Genomic DNA, 19,319 nt, shown 5'->3' with positions numbered 1-19,319 from the left:
GGCCATGTCTACTGTACACCACCCTCAGTGTGGAGCATGCCAGCATGATAGCTTCAATTATATTTTTATTTAATGTTCATAGCAATGCTTTTGTTGGTTCAGCAGTGAAACTTTTTGATTTTAATTTGAAAGATTACCCATTTTCAGAGTTGAATCACCTTTTAATTAAACCCATTCAATATTTTTGCTGACCATAACTTATCCATGTTCTTAGTTTCTTGCTCTGCTGTTCTGGAAGCGCCTGCAACGTTTCCAGGTAGGGCCTCTCTTTTTTCTGTCCTTACTTAAATGTAATTTGCCTTAAAGCCAATGATGCTCTGCATCGAACAATAAGTCATACTTACTTGCTCAATGTGTTTAAAACAAAAGGTGTCTCTGTTCTGCCCTGGCTGACATAATGACTGTTTTTGTTCAGCTGATGCCAAACAGTTGCCAGCCACAGAACCAGTGTCTCTGAGAAACACAGGTAGTTAACATTTGTCTCTTAATGTCTGTCTGAGCCAGTGGAGAACATGTATACTGTATAAATGTATGACTGTGCTTGTTGAGATGATTATAGATTTTTCTGCCTGCCTGCGATTTTAATTGTTTAATGTCAAAAGCACAGTTGTAGAAACACATTTCCCTGTACAACGACATTGTTCCTTTGCTTTCTGCTCTGAATGCTGCAAAAAACACTTCCAAAGTTAAAAATACAAAATATAAGAAACAATAAGATAAAAAAGTAAACAGAGATGTACAAAGGCAATATGCACAAATACAAATTGAGTCTGTAGGAGTTTTCCATTGATTTGGTGTTTTATTTACTTGCATGCACATCTTTGCCCTACATCCAATGATTTAAATAGACAGCATTTCTTCAGTTCTCTTTATGCAAGCTACCTCCCCCACCTCAGTTATTGTTGTCTCCGTGCAAACCCAAAGCAGCTCCCAAAAATGAAACCAAATGTAAGGCAAATGACCCAATGGTCTGTTGTTGTTGTTGTCCCACAGTAGGGTTTCCTAAACTCATGTAGAAAGTGAAAGGCACCTTCTTGGAGAAGCAGCGGTTTGTCAAACAACAGTCAGTAAATGTAATTATTTTTTTCCTTAGTTTCACTTTGGAAATCCCCAGATCCTCGAGATGATTTAGAAACTAAAAGCAAGGTCCTCATTATAGCAAAGTATGCAACATATGCTGAATTATGCAGTGCTCGTGATAGCATTAGTCTTTTAGATGGTCTTATTTTAGTAACATTTTATATATGCTGTATATCACACTTGTTTTTTAATGAACTGTGTGTTTTGCATGTGTTTTTCTATACTGTAGATGTTTGTGAAAAATCCAGTCCCAGTGTAACGGATAAGAAGTCGTCATCACCGCCCTCAGAGCCTCAGCTCGTCAAACGCCCACGGATTGGTAAAACATGTACGCAAAGCACTCAACTGTTCTACATTGCAGCTACTTTCACATGCACAAACCAACCTGGCGAATGGCCAATCACTGGTTAAAGTCCATGGACACAGTGTGGCAGAGTCAATTTTTCTTATTGGCTATCGCAGAAGTGTAAAAAACAAAATTTTAAAAAACAACAACCCGAAGTGTGTCTTCATACCTTTAAAACCTTTTCAAAAACATGGTCATTTGCTACTATATATTCTATGTATTTTTAAAGATTTTATATTTTTTTAAACTTTGTCGGAGATAAGAAAAAAAAAATATTTTGACATTATGTTATGAGTTAGATGGAATAAATCGGGAAGGGTGAAATCTTTTTTGGTGTTTGTGCTAGGGTGGGTGAGCATTTGTCATGGATATGCAGGGTTTCCTCTACATGTAACTGACTGTGGCGCACCGCCACAGCAAAATAAAAGCCGCCACACCTTAAAAATTCAGGCATAAATAAATCTAGTGTTAGAGAAAGGAAATATTTTACCGTCGTCTTCCACCACAGTCTTTGACGTTAACTAGCATGTTGGATATTTAGCTTGATAATTAGCTAGAGGATTAAAATGGTCAGTAGAGCATGCAGAGTCCTGCACGGGTCTTATTTTGCAAACCCGTCCGAACCCGCCATACTTATAACCGCATCCGACCCATTTTCCGACAGTAGCACAAATTACATTCCGTACTCGAGCCGACCCGCTATAAATTGATACCGACGCTCGAAGGAAAATTGGACGGACACAATTTTAAAAGTGAAAGTAAGCCAGGGCGGGGAATGGGAGTTCTGGGAGGGCGCAAGCACGCATTAATGAGCTCATATGAAATATAAATGCTTATCATTTGTGTCGCTAATAATGACTGATGATAAGTGACGCCTTGAAAATGGCAATCGTAAAACCCGACCCATGCAGGACTCTGACTTGGATAACTCCTCTCTTAAAACAAATAATACAAATATTTCTTTACAACATGAATCTTCATTCCAAGCCCATGCAGTAGAGTTCATGATGGCTGTGTGAGAGCATTAAAAAAATGAAATTCCCTAAGTAGCCTATGACATAAGTATAAATATTACAGTATGATGACCCAAACTGTACACCCCCCCCCCCCCCCCCCCCCCCCCCCCACCACCACCACCACCACCACCACCACCACCACCACCACAGTCTCAGAAAATACTGGAGGAAACACTGATATGCCTATGATCCATCTTAAAATGCTGTATTCAGTTCTCATAAAAATAATGTTGCCTGCTGCCAAAAGTCAAGATGTAACCATAAAATTGCAAGCTGACTTTTATTACACATAAAAAACAAGGATGAGATGCCAAGTTATCATTTCTTGGTCATGTGTTGATATGTTGGAGTAAAGATGGCACCTCAGCTATCTTTTAGAATGGGTATAATATTACCGGGGTTAGCCCACTCCTCATGTTCCAGCAGAACTAAAGCAGGCTTGCTTGAGTAACTGAGAACCAGCCCCCTATCGAATTCATGTTGACAGCATCTAATTTTGTTTAAAATAGTTTGAGTAATTTTGATTCCATAAGTCATTTTATTCATCAGATTCTTTCACACTAAATAAATCCTGTCTCCTGTATTATGACTTGTTTTCTATAAAAGTGTGCCTTTACACACACAAAACAGGAAATTACCTCTTGAAATTGCAATTAAATGTAAAAAATAAAGGACAATGTGACCCCAAGAAGTGAGGGTAAAAGTTTTGCCTTGCAATCTATGAATAACCCGTTTAATCCTTCTTTTATAATCTATCCTACCAGCAGACCACTGGGAGCAGTACGTTGTTGCAGTGATGGATTTACTTCTGAGCAGATGGGAGCGACTCAGTAAGCGCCTGTTGAGAGAGGTCCTGCTGGAGAATGTGTGGGTCAGCCCAAGAACGGTGATCAGAGGCAAGGACAGACCTGATAAAACTCCTGGATCAGCAGATAGAGGAAGCAGAACACCAGGTTACATATAAGTCTTCTTACTGTACACCAAGAATCTGCAAAATGTAATTCAATATCTAATGTTTAGTCAAATCTGGACGATTTCGAAATAGATGCAATATGGCGCATGCTATTGAGAAAACCTGACATTTAAAGGGTTAGAAAAAGAAAATGAAAACGCATCTCATATGTAGATTTGGTCATACAGACGCAAAACCTAGCTACTAATGCATAATTAAACTCTGCTGTGCACTAACTAAACATTTTTTCAACAAATTCAGAGTCTGATGGGGATTTAGGGTTTTCCGATACCAGAGTGACTTTAGAGACCTTCCTCCAAGGATGTGCAGGAAAGGTGACTGTTCTTGTTGGCCAGTCTGGATCGGGAAAAACTCTGCTGATGTCTGTTTTAGGACAGCAGTGGGCACGTGGACTAGTAGGTTGACATTTTTGTCATTATTCAGTTTATTTATTTAAACAATGTTTTGCATTATCATGGATGCACTGTGCCAGTCTGTTGGATCAGTTTCGAGCTTCACAAATAAATCCATAGCAGCTCATGGTCCATACACCAATTCTTCCAAAGGCCTGTGAACAGACTTTGATCCCTTTAATGTTTATATCTCAACTTTATTGTCTCATTTTGTCTCTGTTCTCTCTCCTACTTTTTGATCCGTTGTCATCCAGGGCCCTGTCCCTTCATACTTCCTGTTTATCCTGCTAGAGTTTCGTCAGCTCAACTTGTTGTCCCGCCCTCTCTCCCTGTCTGAGCTGCTATTCCGACACTACCTCCCTCCAAAAGGGGGATGACTATGAAAAGGTATGTAGGTAGCAATACTAGGACAGTACCTTAATAAATCCCAGAAGAGTTCCCAAAAGAGTTTGTCCTGATGGTAAAATTTAGAATTTCCTGAAAATGTAGTCTTCTAAAGAACCCTTCATAAACTCCTTCATGCTACATACATTACAGAACATATATACATATATACATAAACCGTAAGTGCATCCTTTGAATTTGCGTCGGATTAATTTTAAACAGCAGAAAAATGATGGTGATGATGATGATGGAGTCGACATCCTCACTTCAAAAGTTTGACATCAGGAAGACACTGTCCATCTTTTGCCTGCATTTGAGCACCAAGCATCAATGTTATAAACACTGAGTCCATCGCTCCTCGTCCTGCTGTAGTCCTGTGATTGCTTTCTCATACATTGTCTTAGTTATTATTCTTGTATTGTACATACAGTCTTCTGTCTTTTTCCGAGCAGAGAGCCATTGTGGATTACCTCCTCTCCAATCCAGAGCAGAGCTGTTGGGTGCTGGATGGCTATGATGAGTTTCACAAAAAACTCCCCAGACAAGAGGTGAAGAAAAAGCAACTGGACCCAGAAAAGCCTTTGCCTGTTAAAGACCTCATATCAGGGTTGTTGAATCGTCAGCTTCTTCCAGGGTGTACTGTGATGGTCACCTGTCGTGCACGTGATGTGATTGATTTTGAAGGCATATCAGATAGAGTGGGGCAGCTTCGGGAGTGGGACTGCCATGACATCAAAGAGTATGTACACAACTACTTTAAAGGTAGGTAAAAGATACTTTTGTATTTATATTATAATATTTGTTATTCTACATAGAGATTAACATTCAGTGGTTTGTGTTCAGCAGCTATTTTGTAACTCTTTATTTGGAGGGGTGTGCATAAGACTCGCATGCCATTTTTGTCATGAACAGTAAGGAGTCTTTATGAATGTTTATTACAATTGTCATGAAGTGTCACTTCTAAATGTGTTATTCTGTCTCTCCTCTTCCATTACATTTATGTTACAGCCCTGCTGTTCTAATCATCTGCCCACTCAAGTGGTTGCCAGTTGCGCATGAGCTGACAATGCTAATATTTCACTAAAGTAAATGTCATTTAACATAGTGAACTGTTACATTTCCAGTGAACATAAACAATTTTTAATTCTTGATTTAAAATATTCAGTTTGAGAGAACTGTTTATTTCTAGCTAGCTCCCTGGCTAGCTGAGCTAACTACAGTTAGCGGTTTGCTTACTTTATCAACAAGTAAATCTTCTTATATCACTACCAACAAAAATATTCAGGTGACAATTTAATGGTCTTAGATTTAAAACCAACTACACATGACAGTTTAATGAAATGTTAATGTATGTGTTTATTTAGATTTGGTAATTAGGCCTGCTAAAGACATGTTTATGTTGTCCTTTTAATGCGAGGTCATCATAATATAGACATTGTTGTCTTGGTTTAAGTTAAGTTGTCAAAGAAAGGACATCTGAAACAATCTCAGTTTAACATCAAAAGTAAGATAATTGAATCGAAACGAATTGAATGAGACTAAAAGACAAATGTCATATGCATTCATGAAGACTACTGCATTACAGTTGTAATGTCATGGTTATAATGGTGTTTGGTCAGTCTTATGCACACCCCTTAAAATAAAGTGTTACCAGTTTATATTGAAGACATTTGATATATATGCACAAAGTTGAATTTAAGGGTTTTTCCACCGTTTTTTTGTTGTTGGAAGCACTACTACGCAGGTTATGAAAACAGACATTTGACATTTGCACAAAGTTGAATTCAAGGGTTTTTCCACTGTTTTCGGTTGTTGGAAGCACTACTACCCAGCTTATGAAAACAGTTTTAAAAAAGTGTTCTTCAAATTGTTCTATTGCATTTTAGGACTTAATAAATAAGAATTCAATGTAAACAGCTCATGAAAATGATTTGGAATTTCCTAATGTTTGCACTGAAAGTGACCTTGCACACCCTTGCATGTTTTAAATTATTCCAGCTGACCTGACCTGTCTTGAAGAAATGCTTAGCTAGCCTGGGAATGAAATCAGATCACTGAACTTTACTTACTTTTTGTAATAACAATAATCGTAACAGGGGTAAAATCAGGAAAAATAAGTGATAACATGTGCTTGAGTTTACGTTACCACTTCTATGAACTTGAACTTATTTATGTCTCAACTGTAAACGTTGTTATAGCAGACAGAAGTGTCGGAGTGCAGGCAGCAGACCTGATTCTTTCCACTCCACACCTCCTTGCCATGTCATCCCTCCCTGCCTGCTGCAACATCTGCTGCATATGTCTGGATTATTTATTGCTGGAAGGGAGAGATGCAAGAAGAGCACGTACCAGAGCAATATCGGAAGTAGTGATGCTGGGAGGAGGAGGGAGTAGAGGAGAAAATCGTGCACAAAGTGGAGACCAAGGAGGAGGTAGAACAGGGGGAAGTGAAGACATGATGATGGATACAATAAATGTTACAGCCCAGCTACCGTCAACCCTTACCCAGGCCTACCTCACCGTTCTTGGTGCATTTTTGAGCCATGACCCTGAAAGAAGAGGAAGAACAGACACGCCAAATACCGTGACCCCTCAAGAGAGGTGAATGCCATTTCACACCACTGACACAACATACATGACATAAAATTACATTAAATTTGAATGACAATGTACATTTGTAGGAAAGCTTGATTTCTCAGTGTTAAATCCACTTGAGTATTTTATAGAAAGCAAGAGGAAACCTAACAAAGATTAGAAGTCTATAAAAGTGCAAGAAAGGTTAAGTAATATATAGTAGCACAAGCAGAAAATGTTATCAAAGAATACTTGTGGTATGGAAATAGTCAAATAGAAACTCACTCATTATGTTTATTTTCAGTTTCTCTTCACTTTTACACAATCTTTGATGATGTGGTTAGTAGTGGATTGAAAAAAGTACCCATTTTGGGATGTATACAAAATTATCTTATCTTATACCTGTATATATTATGATGTAACAAGCAGTAATTGCCATTGTGAGATACATTTTGCAAATGCACATAAATTAACTTGTCCTCTGTTTGTTTATGCAGTACTGTGTGGCTCCTGAGTCAGTATCGATCTGAGCTATGTGAACTGAGTCAACTGGCCTGGAAAGGCTTAGAGAGCAGCCAGATCCTCTTCATGGAAGAAGACATTTCTCAGGATGTTTTGAAGTTCTCAATCAACACGGGGCTTCTCACTCAGGTCAGACATGGTCGCACAGTATGTGAGAATGTTCTCTACTCTGTCTATGAGGCTGCAGGGTTTCACACTAGAGGGCAAGGGTAGTTGTTGAAAGAGGCAGGGTTTTGGTGTGTGTGTTTCTTTTGGGGGTTTTCTCAGTGCACAAAGTTTAGTAAATTACCATTTGTATCGCGGGCAAAGTAGTTTAATAACATGACCCACTGAAGACTCAGTGACTCAATGAAAAACATGTGTTTTCATGTCTTGCCATCAGGTGGAGGTCAGACGTGAGGACGGGACACTCGTCAACTCCTTCTGCTTCATTCATTTGACAGTACAGGAGTTTTTGGCTGCGCTCAGAATTATGACCAGTCGGGATGTTAGTGACTCACAGCTGAAGAAGACGTAAGGAGCTGAAATCAGAGATGCCAGATGTAACTGGGAGCATGATTATGTTTCTCAGGGTGATGACAGTCTTCCTCTGTGGAGCTGTTGATTTGTCTCTGTAAGATGAAACTGTGAGCTCCGTTGACAGCAGCTGCAGTAACAAGCACACTCAGTCCTGTGCATGGTATCAATTATAATTAGGTTAGAATTATTAACTAGAACTATTTTCTTTTATCATTGTACTTCATTAGTACACGTTGTTTAAATTTACTTTACACATTTAATTAAAGTTGACATAATCACCCAAATATGAGCCCAATTAAGTGCAGTATATCTACAGTGCAGCATGTACTGTATTACCCAATTTTCTAAAAACAAACACCTACTGTATTTGAACGAAACACCATCTGTTTGCACCTGTCCACTCACATTGGTGCCATATTGGTCTGTGCTGGGCTCAAAAGTACCAGAGACAGGATAAGCACTTACTGTAGCTCAGGTTATCACCAACCTGTCGTTGTGTGTGCCTCGCTACTAAAATAAAACCTGCAACCTGTGCTCATCTTATCAGTAGTGGAAGAAGTATTCAGATATTTTTCTTCAGTAAGAATATTCATAACACCCTGTCAAAATGTACGATGTACATGTAATGTAACTTCAGTGAAAGTACGTGAGTATGGTCAGTTTAGTGTCAAAAGTTAGTTACAAGTCTGAAAATGGCCCCTGTAACTGCTAGGTTATTATATCATTAGATTATCACTACTGATGCGTTAATGCCTGTTCAGCATGTTACTTTTGTGGTTGCTGATGAACAGGTACACAACTGTTTTGACCAGGACTGCAACTAATGAATTTCTTTCATCATGGATTAGTCTGCCAATTACTTTCTAAAGTAATCAATTAGATAGATTGTTTAGTTTGGAAAAAAGTCCAAAAATAGTAATACTTGACACTCACAATGCTTTGTTTTGTCCAGCTAATAGTCCAAGCCTCAACAATATTAATGTAAATAATTAAAATGCAAGGAAAAACTGTTAATCCTCACACTTGAGAAGCAGGAACTATGAAATGTTTGCCATCTTTTAATGCAAAGATCTAACTTATTGCCATTAATTAACAGTAACTCATCAATAATCAACCAATTGTTTCAGCTGCACTTTAAAGCTGCTGCACAGTAGATTAAATCTTCAACTTAAAATGTAAAGTAACTTGTAACTGAATGGAGCAGAAGTATGAAGAAGCATGAAATGAAAGTAAGTACAGTCCCTGAATGAATGTAAAATGAACAATAATTAATTATAAATAAGTTAATTCTATTCAGGTATTACATTCCTAAATATCCTCTCAATCTTTAGTGTGCAGATGTGCTATACTTTTTAATACTATGAAGAGGGATGGGAGGTGCTAAAGAGTGCTGTGGATTTGACCATATAGAGTTACTTACTATGCAAAGACCCTCTAGATTTGGAAAGAGATGAGCCGTGTAAGTTGAGCACAGTAATACATATGTTTGACCCTCTACTGTAAAAGGAGAAAATGTGCTGACGTAGGCTGACAGAGGATGTCCTAATCACAGCGGTGTGGGGGCTTATGGGCTCAGCAGAGGGACAGCAGGACAGGAATGCTGTCACTATTAAAATAAAGGACTTCCTGTGTAGCCACAAGATCAATTTTGTTGACAGCCTAATATTTTCCTTGTAGAGAGTGTGTTGCTGCTACCTCTCCAGTATAATGACAAAATGTAGCGTGAAAGAGAAATCTGCATCCCTTACTGAGACAAACAAACTAAATGCCATGCCGTGGTTTTCATTTGCGACGAGTGACTTTTGTTTTATGTCATAATTCGTTTTTGTTAGAATGTGGTAACCATATTAGGGCAAAGATGATCGAACAGCCAGTCAGAAGCAGTCAGTCAGAGTTTCTGTTTGATGTGCTTTCTCCCAATCTCTCTCATGTGGCATTTTCATTGAACAGGCGCTTTGCTCTTGTTTTTCAACCAGCTTTGTGTCACTACAGAGGAGGCATTATATGCAAATGAATAGTGGCAAACTTTTCTCTATATTTTGTCTGCACCTTGCGCAAAAATCTCCTAAAGGATGGTAGATTCTAGGGTTGTTGTATCAACTACAGATTGTTGTTCCACATGTGAATGTGTGCTCCCATGTCCATATCCATAAAGAGTAAAGTCGAATTCTCTCTCCTGAATCTAGTAGGGGGGTATTGCACCAAATTCTGATCAGACTTTCTAAATTTGGCAGTGCTGAACCAAATATAAAATAGAAACCAAGATTCTGCCTATTTATTGCCTAAAATGTTTTTAGTGTACTGTTCAGCTGTAATACGATATTGTTTGTTACTAGCTGGCTTCCCTACTGTTTCCTGTTTAAAAAAACAAACTGTAAGCCAAAACCAAACAAGCATGTACTGTATGTTGGTCCAATGCAGTACAGTGCATTCTGGTTTTCTTCCTTTTGATTAAAAGGTAATATCACTGCCCATTTTCACTGGTCATGTCGCACCATTTTTAAAGATATTTGCATATTGCATTTGCATAGACAACACAGTTTTATGCAAGGGCCATCCTTCTAGCAGTGAATTGTTTCCTTAAGTCCATTACAAATTGTGTGACACATCAAGCCGACAGCTGTGAAATGCCTTTAGAATTCCTTTACAGATTGTATGCAAATAGCAAAAGCTCTCCAACTTATAATTTTAATTGAGTGGCTAGCTCGAAAGTACAAAAAATAACTTGTATTTTAATGGTTAACTGTGTTATTGATAACTTTCAGCTGACACTTGTGACATTTAATCTCCCCCTTTCGATTACATTCAAAAAACGCCAGTATTGTTGAATCATCTGTCCCATGACGTGGTTGCCTATTTGTTGCACAAGCTCATGTTGCTAACACTAGCTAACATGGCTATTTTAGCTAATGTTAGCATGCAGTTATTAGCATTGCTAACACTAGTTAACACTAGTTATTGATATGACCTTTTTTATTTGTTCCTTGCCACAGTATTCCGTTGTCATATGATGATCACGAAGCAATCTACTGTACAACATACGATTCTGTAATGTTATGCAATGTAAAGTAATTCTTCTCATCAGGCCAGCCATATAATGTAGGTGTATCTTACTCTGAATCCAACTAAAATGTTGACTTTGCTCTCTCCTCTTCGTCTGTCAGATTCAGTCTGAAAACTCGCTGGATGACCAAGTCAGACCAGAGGACAGTCTTTACGGACTCCCTGCACCTGTATGTATGTGGTCTGGCATCCCAAAACTGCACTCAAGCCCTAGTTGAAATTGCCAGGACCTCTGGTGGAACAGGAGGCAAAAATTGGGTCCAAAAACGACAAGCCCTAGTTCTAAAACTGCTAGATAACCTTTGCCACAACAACCTGACTGGACCAAAGGTAGAATATGAACAGAAGTGAATCTTGATAAATGGAATTATTATTTAACTCCACAGACTTCTTCCTTTACGGAATCCAACTTCTTACATCTTGTCAGGTATTGGAGCTTTGCCACTGTGTCCAGGAGAGCCAGGACCGCAAACTGGCTCAAAAGATTGTGGAAACGAGGGGCACCCTGGAGCTGCGCAACATCCGCTTATTACCAAATGATATTGATGCTCTGGCTTTTGTAGTGAACTCAAAAGATGACAATGACATCGGATTGGATTTTGGAGCATGCTCAATGGAGTTGGACTGTTTAGATGTCCTGCCCAGGTGTCAATACATTTACTTCCTCTGGTAAGTCCATACAAATACTCACACAAGCCAAACAATGCATAGACTGTCAGTTATGTAAATGGCAAATTCAATACACAGAATGCTAGGTGTGAAGAGCATGTAGTGCTTGGAACTATTTTCATGTTAAGAGGGTTGGTGTACATGAAGAGCAGAGGAAAAATTAGGTTGTAACACATGGGAATGATGAGGTCGTGGTGTTAATACCATGAAGCATCTGAGGCAACGAATGTGGAAAGAGCTGCTGCTTTGCCTTTGACATTCCACAGCTGATGGGCCACCTGTCCTGCATACTGCGGATCTGACCTAAGCTCTTTATATCCTACTGTGCCCCTCCGGAGTTTGTGACAAGTAGACCAACTGTAGCCTGGACTCAGGCTACAGTTGGCCTCTACTGTGAGGGAAGTTTTTATCAGAGAATGACCTTCTGTTTTATAGGGCAGCTTTATCAGCTCCCACATAAAACAGTAAAACTGAGCCAGAAGGTGTGTAAAGCTGACAATGGTGAGAACTTGGAACTTCTGCACACTAGACTCAGGAAACTCAAAGAGCAGCATATGTATGATTGTATGTAACTGATTTGCTGATTGTATGTAACTGATGATTGATTGATTGATTGATTGATTCATTCATTCATTCATTCATTCATTCATTCATTCATTCATTCATTTGTTCACTATATAGTGCCCATGCCCATGTGAGCTCACAAGACACTAGACAAAAACACAGCGGCTGACACAAGACACAACATATCATGATATACAGTGGCACAAATCTTAAAAAGGGAACTTTTCAGGGCATACACCTCAGTGAAAGAAATTATGTTATTAAGCTGAATACTGTGTTTGTTTGTTTGTTTCGATGCCCATTAGCCACTACCAAGGTAGAAGCTATCCCAGGTCCACATAAGTAAAAATTACATCATAATATAAAACAATTAAAAAGCAAAAGGGAACAAAACAAATAAACGACAAAAACAAAGATACAGAAAGATGACCAAGACACAGATCTCCTTTTCGAAGAGCCAGCTCAACCTTTAGACAAAGTTCTTCACTGATATTTTTAGTAGTTCTTGTAGTCCTCTATACACCTCGCTGTGGAACATAAAAGGACATTTATACTCAACAACACCAAGATCACTCAAAACACACACGCTGCTCTTCAGGAATACCTTTATATCTGCCTACTGCAGCCGTCAGTGGCATGGGACCAGATCTAAGCTGAAACTCTTCTTAAGATAATCAGAATCAGAATCAGAAATCCTTTAATGTCCCGCAGACGGGTACATTTGTTTGTCGCAACAGCAGAATATTACAAGAATAGGGAAATAGCAAAATAGACAAAATAATTAAAAAGAAAAATAGAATCGACGTATATACATATTTACATAATATAGTGCAACATGAGCAACAATTTTTTATATACAGATTTTAAATATTGATAATAGATATGGGTGTTGAAATGAAATTGTACAGACTTACTGCACAGTGCAGAGTACAGCATGAGGTCTATATGGAGCAGTGCTGGTTGTAAAGTCTGACAGCAGCAGGAAAGAAGGACCTGCGATAGGTTCTGCGTAGTAATCATCTTCCTAATCTCTTCCTAATAGGTGTGTATTATTTTATTTTTTGTTTAAATTACAATATCAAATTATTCCTGAAATTGCCATTTGAAACAGGAAGAGAAAATACTGCATCGTGGCCAAGTATTATTGTGTAAGTTATAATAAGAATAAATGAAAAGGAGAATAGCAGTACCAAGCGGGTGGACACAGGCAGCAAGTCTTTCCACAGAAACTCTCAAGGCCTACGTCACTGAAGGGTCCCGGTGACAGAGTCACACCTCTCTAGCAGTCAAAGCTATTGTATTCTCTTTCTTTTGTTTGCCCAACAAAGCTGACATTTTTCAAAGGCAGTTTTTGCATCCCGACTTCTGATTCACAATTAAGGCTTGTTTCGTTCTGATTTTTTTGTATTATTTTTTTCGCTTATTTGCTTTCAGTTTTCGTAGCCGCAAGTATGGCGACAAGTTTGCTGAGAAGTTGTCCTCCATTTTGCCAAAATTCACAACCCTGAGGAAACTTGAGTAAGATTCAAAATATTGTTTGTCCTGTTTCACATTGTTTCATGTCTGTCTCTTGAATCTCTCTTGAATTCATATTTAGTTCATCAAAAGTGGCGTTTTGTAAATGTTGCTAACCCTCCTTTGGCAATACTCACAGATCAGTGTACTTTGTTGTCTATGATATACTATAAGGTACGTAGCAAGGCAAGTTTATTTATATAGCAGCATCCAGACACGAGGCAGTTCAAAGTGCTGTACAGGAAATATAAAAATGTGACAATTACATTGAAAAGATAAGAAAAACAAAAACACAGAAATGGGCAAATAATTAGCTGCAGATTAAAACAAAAGCAATCCAATAATAAAGTTTCACATGAATGTTGTGAATCTAATTATTTGAAAGCCACGGTTAATGTTTTAAATAAAACGCTCACAGTAGCAGAATATATCTACACTGAACACCCTCGCAACAGTGACTCATTTTGTCTCTTTCCCCACAAGGTTTTGCGGTTCCACCATGACTGCCGCAGGAGCAGCTAGTTTGGCCTCTGCTCTACAGAACTGTCCCCACATCACTGAAATCAAGTATATATGCTACAACGTTATTTTTCTTGTTGTTCTGACTAAATGGCATTGTTGACACCTGGAAAATGTTACGCCTTTGTTTTGACGTTGCAGTTTGAGTGACAACAATCTGAAAGACACAGGGATCAAACACATCGCCGATGTTTGTACCAAGCTACCAAGACTGGTCTCGCTAATGTGAGTTCATTCTGCTCATGAGATCTTATTTCTTAGTAGCTGCGTCACTAAGATTTCGCTGATTCTGTGCATAAGAGTTACGTGTGTGTACGTGTGCCTCGCAGGTTGGGTCGAAACAACTTCTCTCTGAAAGCAGTGGATTATCTGATCAGGACGATGTCTTCATGTTTGAACATCCAGCACATTCGCGCAGAGTACGACCACACACATTCACGCACACATATACATATACAGTCAGTATATGTATAAGTTATAAGCAACATCATTTTTGCAAAATGAAATAAGTCTTCTTCAGTCCTTGTCCTTTGGAGCACTATAGTTTTTGGAGAGGAAATGCAAACAATAAAATAAAAAAAGGGGATTCTCAGAGGAAAACGAAAGGTTCCAGTGCTCTGTTTGAACCTAGCAAGGAAGGAAGGAAGTATAAAATTGTTTTTTCCTTGATGGTTAGTTTGTTTGTTCGGCTTATTAAGTTGTGTAACTGAAGAGAGTTTGTTTATTTAGTTTGTTTAGGCATAAAAAAAAATAAAATCAGAAAATAGAGATCGCCAAAACTACCGAGTGCACCTTTAACACAGAGGCCAAACACTACATCTGCATTTGCTCTGCATTATTGGACCTTTAAGGATTGAAATAAAAGTTGAAAGTTTCTGATTGTGTCAAAAAGTGAGCTAGTAAACATCGTAATGAAATATGTTTTTTCCTTCTTTTTGCAGTGAGATGAAGGAAATGACAGTAACTTTCTGTCAAAATTCAGATTTTAACAAGTGAGTCAACTGTACAGTTTGTCATTGATTAACACTGTCATCAGATGAATTCTGCACACCCTGAAATTATGTCTAATTCATATATTCCCCTCCACAGCCATAAACCTAAATCTGAACCAACTATCAGGTGAGACATCAAACAGTTCTGCCCTTATTAAATGTTGACAGCTGTCCAGATCTTTATTAACGCAGACAGTTTCCTTGAAGAACTTTGCTCTTCATTTGAAGTGAAATGGCTCTGAAGGTTCTTGCACCAGAAACAGTCACAGAATCTATGACTACAGAACTAATGCTGGACAGTCTGTAAAGCTCCGGTACTGACTGAGTTTTAAATGTTGATGTTTTGCATTTTTTGTTTTTGTTAAAGTGTTATCTTGTGGTACCATTTGTTCTCCAGCTTGTTGAATCAGAAATGGAGCAAGCCTGATATGCAAAAACTTGCCGAGTCACTGACACATTGCCCCGCCCTGTCTGTCCTGGAGTAAGTAACCCTAAATACACTTCTTCAAAATTCAGGAAACTCCCTACTAATGATACAGCCAGCAGTGGATTGTAACTAAGTACATTTCAACAATTAAACTAACTGCACTATATATAAGATCAAATATTGTGCCTTTTACTCATCAGTGAAAAACACATATTTTTATTTTTTTCTAATAGAATAAAGGATGAAGTGTAGCTTTATATCTTTTTAAGCCAAATAACTATTTATAACCCCATTAAAAAAAACCTACTTTTTAAAAATAGTTGACGTTTTTAAGTGATGTGGTTCTCACAGGACATATTATGAAGCGTTGCTGTAGATTAAACCAGCTAACAGTAAATAATGAAGTTAAAATGAGCTCAACCTTAAACATCTACAGCAGTAAAATACAATATACAAATTAATGCAGCCGTAATATTAATCCAAAAACATCCTGCTACATAGTAGGAAAGCACTGACAGGGCACATTTGACTGCACAGTCCTAATTTAAGTTAAAGGTTCTGATCATACTTACATAGTTTTACATACATATTGAAGGAGAATAATGCAGCACTGAGTATAATGACAACAGCCAGTTCCTGCCTTACTGCTTTATGGTCTCTCCTGGGCAGCGCTAGCAGAAGTTTCGTCATATCATGTGCTGTAACTTCCTTTGACCCTTAGGGTTCACCACAACTGACATTATTTCCGTTTATAGTTAAATGACACAAAATTTGTCACAGCTGTTTTTTATTGGTGTCGTTTGCAATACTGCTAATTGCACATATAGTATGTTAATTCCAAACATATACTAATTAAGTTCTGTGTGTGTGTGCTTGTGTGCCCTAGTCTGTCTGGAGGCCATTGGGATTTGGAAACACTGAGGACGCTGACTCAGTTTTTGCCCCGGTTTAACGTCTCCAAAGAGATCATGTGAGACTGGATTCATACCAGACTTCTCACCACAAAGCACATGATACAAAAAATGATTTTTACCACACTGTATTTGCTATACAAATATGCCATTTTTGCTGTACTCTGTTTACTTAGCCATCAAAAACGACATTTATTGCATATTTATTAGATTTTTAGTGGCTACATATTAGTATACATATATATATACAGTGTTTGTATAAGTATCAAACACTGTATTCAGCATCTGTAAGAATTGATCAGCAGCAGATGGTTGATGTCAGATGTGTCTTCTCAGTGTAAATGACAGCTGCTCTTCAGTGGAGGCTGTGGTGATTCTGACGGCTCTGCTATCAGACTGCCCTGCTGTGATCGAGCTTCGTGTCAGGTACAAACAACACACACACATCATTGAACATAAAGTACTAATAAATGCATAATAACTTTACACACATTAGGCCAGACCATCATACTTGTAAATTAGTATTATATTGGTAAATTATATTAGTAAACCTCAGTTTTTCGTTAGTTTACTTAGTATTTTACTTCATGTTTCAGACTACAGCGTCCTGTCCAGGTGTCTATTGTGTTCTCTGGGGGAAGACAAAAACCTGCGGATGAAATATCTAAAATACTTTGGTATGTGTTAAGAACAAACATCCTTACAGTGATAACATCTGTTTTACTGGTGGTGAATATGATGATGATGATGATGATGATGATAGTAATCATGAAGCTGTTTCCTCTGTCAGTCTCAGCTGCTGTGGTCTGCTTCCTGCTGATCTGGAGAAAGTTTGGAGGAGTTTGGGAACTTCCTCTGAACTCACTTTGCTCGAGTAAGATACAAAAAAGATGATGAAAAAAAGCCTTAAGCAATGAAAAATGTTTACCAATTTGTGTAAAAATCTGTTGACTTGGGTATTTTTTTTCTACTGATGTCCCATCCCATCCCAAAAACCATCCCATCCCCAAAGTAGAAACCTAACCTAACCTAACCAAAAGCACAGCAGAATCAGTGTGTGTTACATCCAGAATATTTTTATGTATTAACCGTCCTAATGAGATTCAGAATCTCTTTTACAAAGGACAACTTGAAACTTTTCCTATGAATGAAACATGTGACTGAAAAAAAGAGGCAAATGACATCAAGGCAATAAATGTTATCAGTCTTCAGTAACGGCAAAGGTGAAGGTGCAAATCATTGAAAGCCATTCCACCAAAGACATCATTAGTTCACATGACTGCACCTCATTAACAAACATGATGTGTATGTAGGGTAAATTCATATGTGGCTATAGATTGTAACGCAGTGTCCAGTTAAGTGTTTCTTTTATTAGGAGCTCATGTTGTACTCTTCTCCTATTTTTTGTTTTAACCCCTTATTTTTGCCTGTCAGTCTGTCCAGTAACTCTTTAGGCAACAAAGGTCTGGGGAAACTGTTGGAGATCCTTCCACGCCTGAGTAGCATCCGGGAGATCAAGTAAGCCTCACGCACAAAGTGAGAACAATGTAATTAATGAAACACTCAGAACAATTTAGAAATTCTGCATAGCAAACACCTGATACTGGTTGTAAAAGCAGAATTTTGCTAAATGGCTTCTGCACTGAGATAGGAGGAATGTTTTTAAATGAAAGATGAGACTCTGTAGCATTAGACAGAGCTGATCTAATCTTGGTTACTTGGCAAAAGCTGGACCAGTATTTTCTCACCGAACAGGTTCCAAAGCAAACGTCTCAATGCTGGCAGCTGCTATGTTTACCCCGGGCCATCACTCACTATAAATGGCTCATTTGGAGCTGAGTGATGTCCTTACCCCTCGCTAATTGTTTTTGTGTGTTTTTCAGTGCCAGTAGCAACCAGATCACAATGGAGGGAGTGTTGATGCTGGCTGGAGCTTTGTGTTCCCACAACAACTTAACACAAATTCACATTAGGTACTTTTTGTTTTATGTTTTAGGCACTCAATGATGTTTAGACACAAGTACAAGTGATACAGAAATTAGCATACCAATGAATAGACGAGGGAGACAATGGCCTTGTTAAATGCGTGCTGTTGGTTTTACAGTCATGGCGGCAGAGAGCAGGTGACCCTGAAGTTCTGCCCTGACAAAAGGTAGAGATACCTCTGCACATCTGGAAACAACTGTGACCCTAACCCTGCATTTTCATTTTCTCAGCCAATGAGCTCATTTTGTGCTCTCTTGTTTTTTCAGTGAAGACAATCAGCAGCTAAAGGTGTTCAGGTACAGTATGCTGGTGAAGAGTTTGAGGAAAAACACAAGAGTTGACGTGTGTATAAGTTAAGTTTTCTTTAAAAACAAGTGATTGCTTTGAAATTAAAACACAAAATGATTCTCTTTTATCCTGTAGGATAAACAACAGCAGCCTCCTGCCAACGAATGTGACTGCACTATGTAGGAGACTGCTTCAGTGTCACTCCCACTTGGAATTAGAGTAAATTAGAGTATTATTATATGCACAGATGATTATTTCAGAATTATGACCAGACAAATAGACATTAATATATTTTTATTTTGTGTCAGTTTGTCCCACAGCTTACTGACAGACAAGGCTATCGAGAATCTGCTGAAGGTCCTGCCGAAGATGACATCACTGCAGAGACTTAAGTAGGACATACACGCGTGATTGAGTTAATTAATATTATATTGATTATTTATGATATATAAAATTATGATATATCATAATATTATATCATCAAGGAGGAGTTGTACACAAAAATGGCACAAACATGTGTACTGTATGCATATTTAATGTTATATTGAGATGTAATGTTATTGCTGTTATTATGATGGG

At 38.2% G+C, this 19,319-nt stretch overlaps 1 protein-coding gene across 1 annotated transcript in view; it reads left to right on the top strand.

The window, feature by feature from the left end:
• The window catches only part of nlrc5 (NLR family, CARD domain containing 5), a 38,466-nt gene that overhangs the window by 3,364 nt on the left and 15,783 nt on the right, over window positions 1–19,319 (top strand). The window contains 30 exon segments of the mRNA XM_030426835.1: window positions 215–256; window positions 416–466; window positions 1,310–1,408; window positions 3,207–3,395; window positions 3,656–3,810; window positions 4,062–4,172; window positions 4,174–4,194; window positions 4,644–4,953; window positions 6,390–6,792; window positions 7,263–7,416; window positions 7,670–7,800; window positions 10,971–11,199; window positions 11,297–11,538; window positions 13,537–13,620; window positions 14,101–14,184; window positions 14,278–14,361; window positions 14,466–14,555; window positions 15,078–15,128; window positions 15,226–15,255; window positions 15,526–15,609; window positions 16,442–16,525; window positions 16,803–16,892; window positions 17,063–17,143; window positions 17,257–17,340; window positions 17,901–17,984; window positions 18,350–18,439; window positions 18,571–18,618; window positions 18,719–18,748; window positions 18,876–18,959; window positions 19,049–19,132. Of these exon segments, the coding sequence (XP_030282695.1) occupies window positions 215–256; window positions 416–466; window positions 1,310–1,408; window positions 3,207–3,395; window positions 3,656–3,810; window positions 4,062–4,172; window positions 4,174–4,194; window positions 4,644–4,953; window positions 6,390–6,792; window positions 7,263–7,416; window positions 7,670–7,800; window positions 10,971–11,199; window positions 11,297–11,538; window positions 13,537–13,620; window positions 14,101–14,184; window positions 14,278–14,361; window positions 14,466–14,555; window positions 15,078–15,128; window positions 15,226–15,255; window positions 15,526–15,609; window positions 16,442–16,525; window positions 16,803–16,892; window positions 17,063–17,143; window positions 17,257–17,340; window positions 17,901–17,984; window positions 18,350–18,439; window positions 18,571–18,618; window positions 18,719–18,748; window positions 18,876–18,959; window positions 19,049–19,132 (3,403 nt within the window).

Source organism: Sparus aurata, chromosome 8, assembly GCF_900880675.1.
Source record: "Sparus aurata chromosome 8, fSpaAur1.1, whole genome shotgun sequence".
NCBI lineage: Eukaryota > Metazoa > Chordata > Actinopteri > Spariformes > Sparidae > Sparus > Sparus aurata.
The sequence above is the reverse complement of the archived record's forward strand: the minus strand, read 5'-3'. Positions and strand labels throughout refer to the sequence as shown.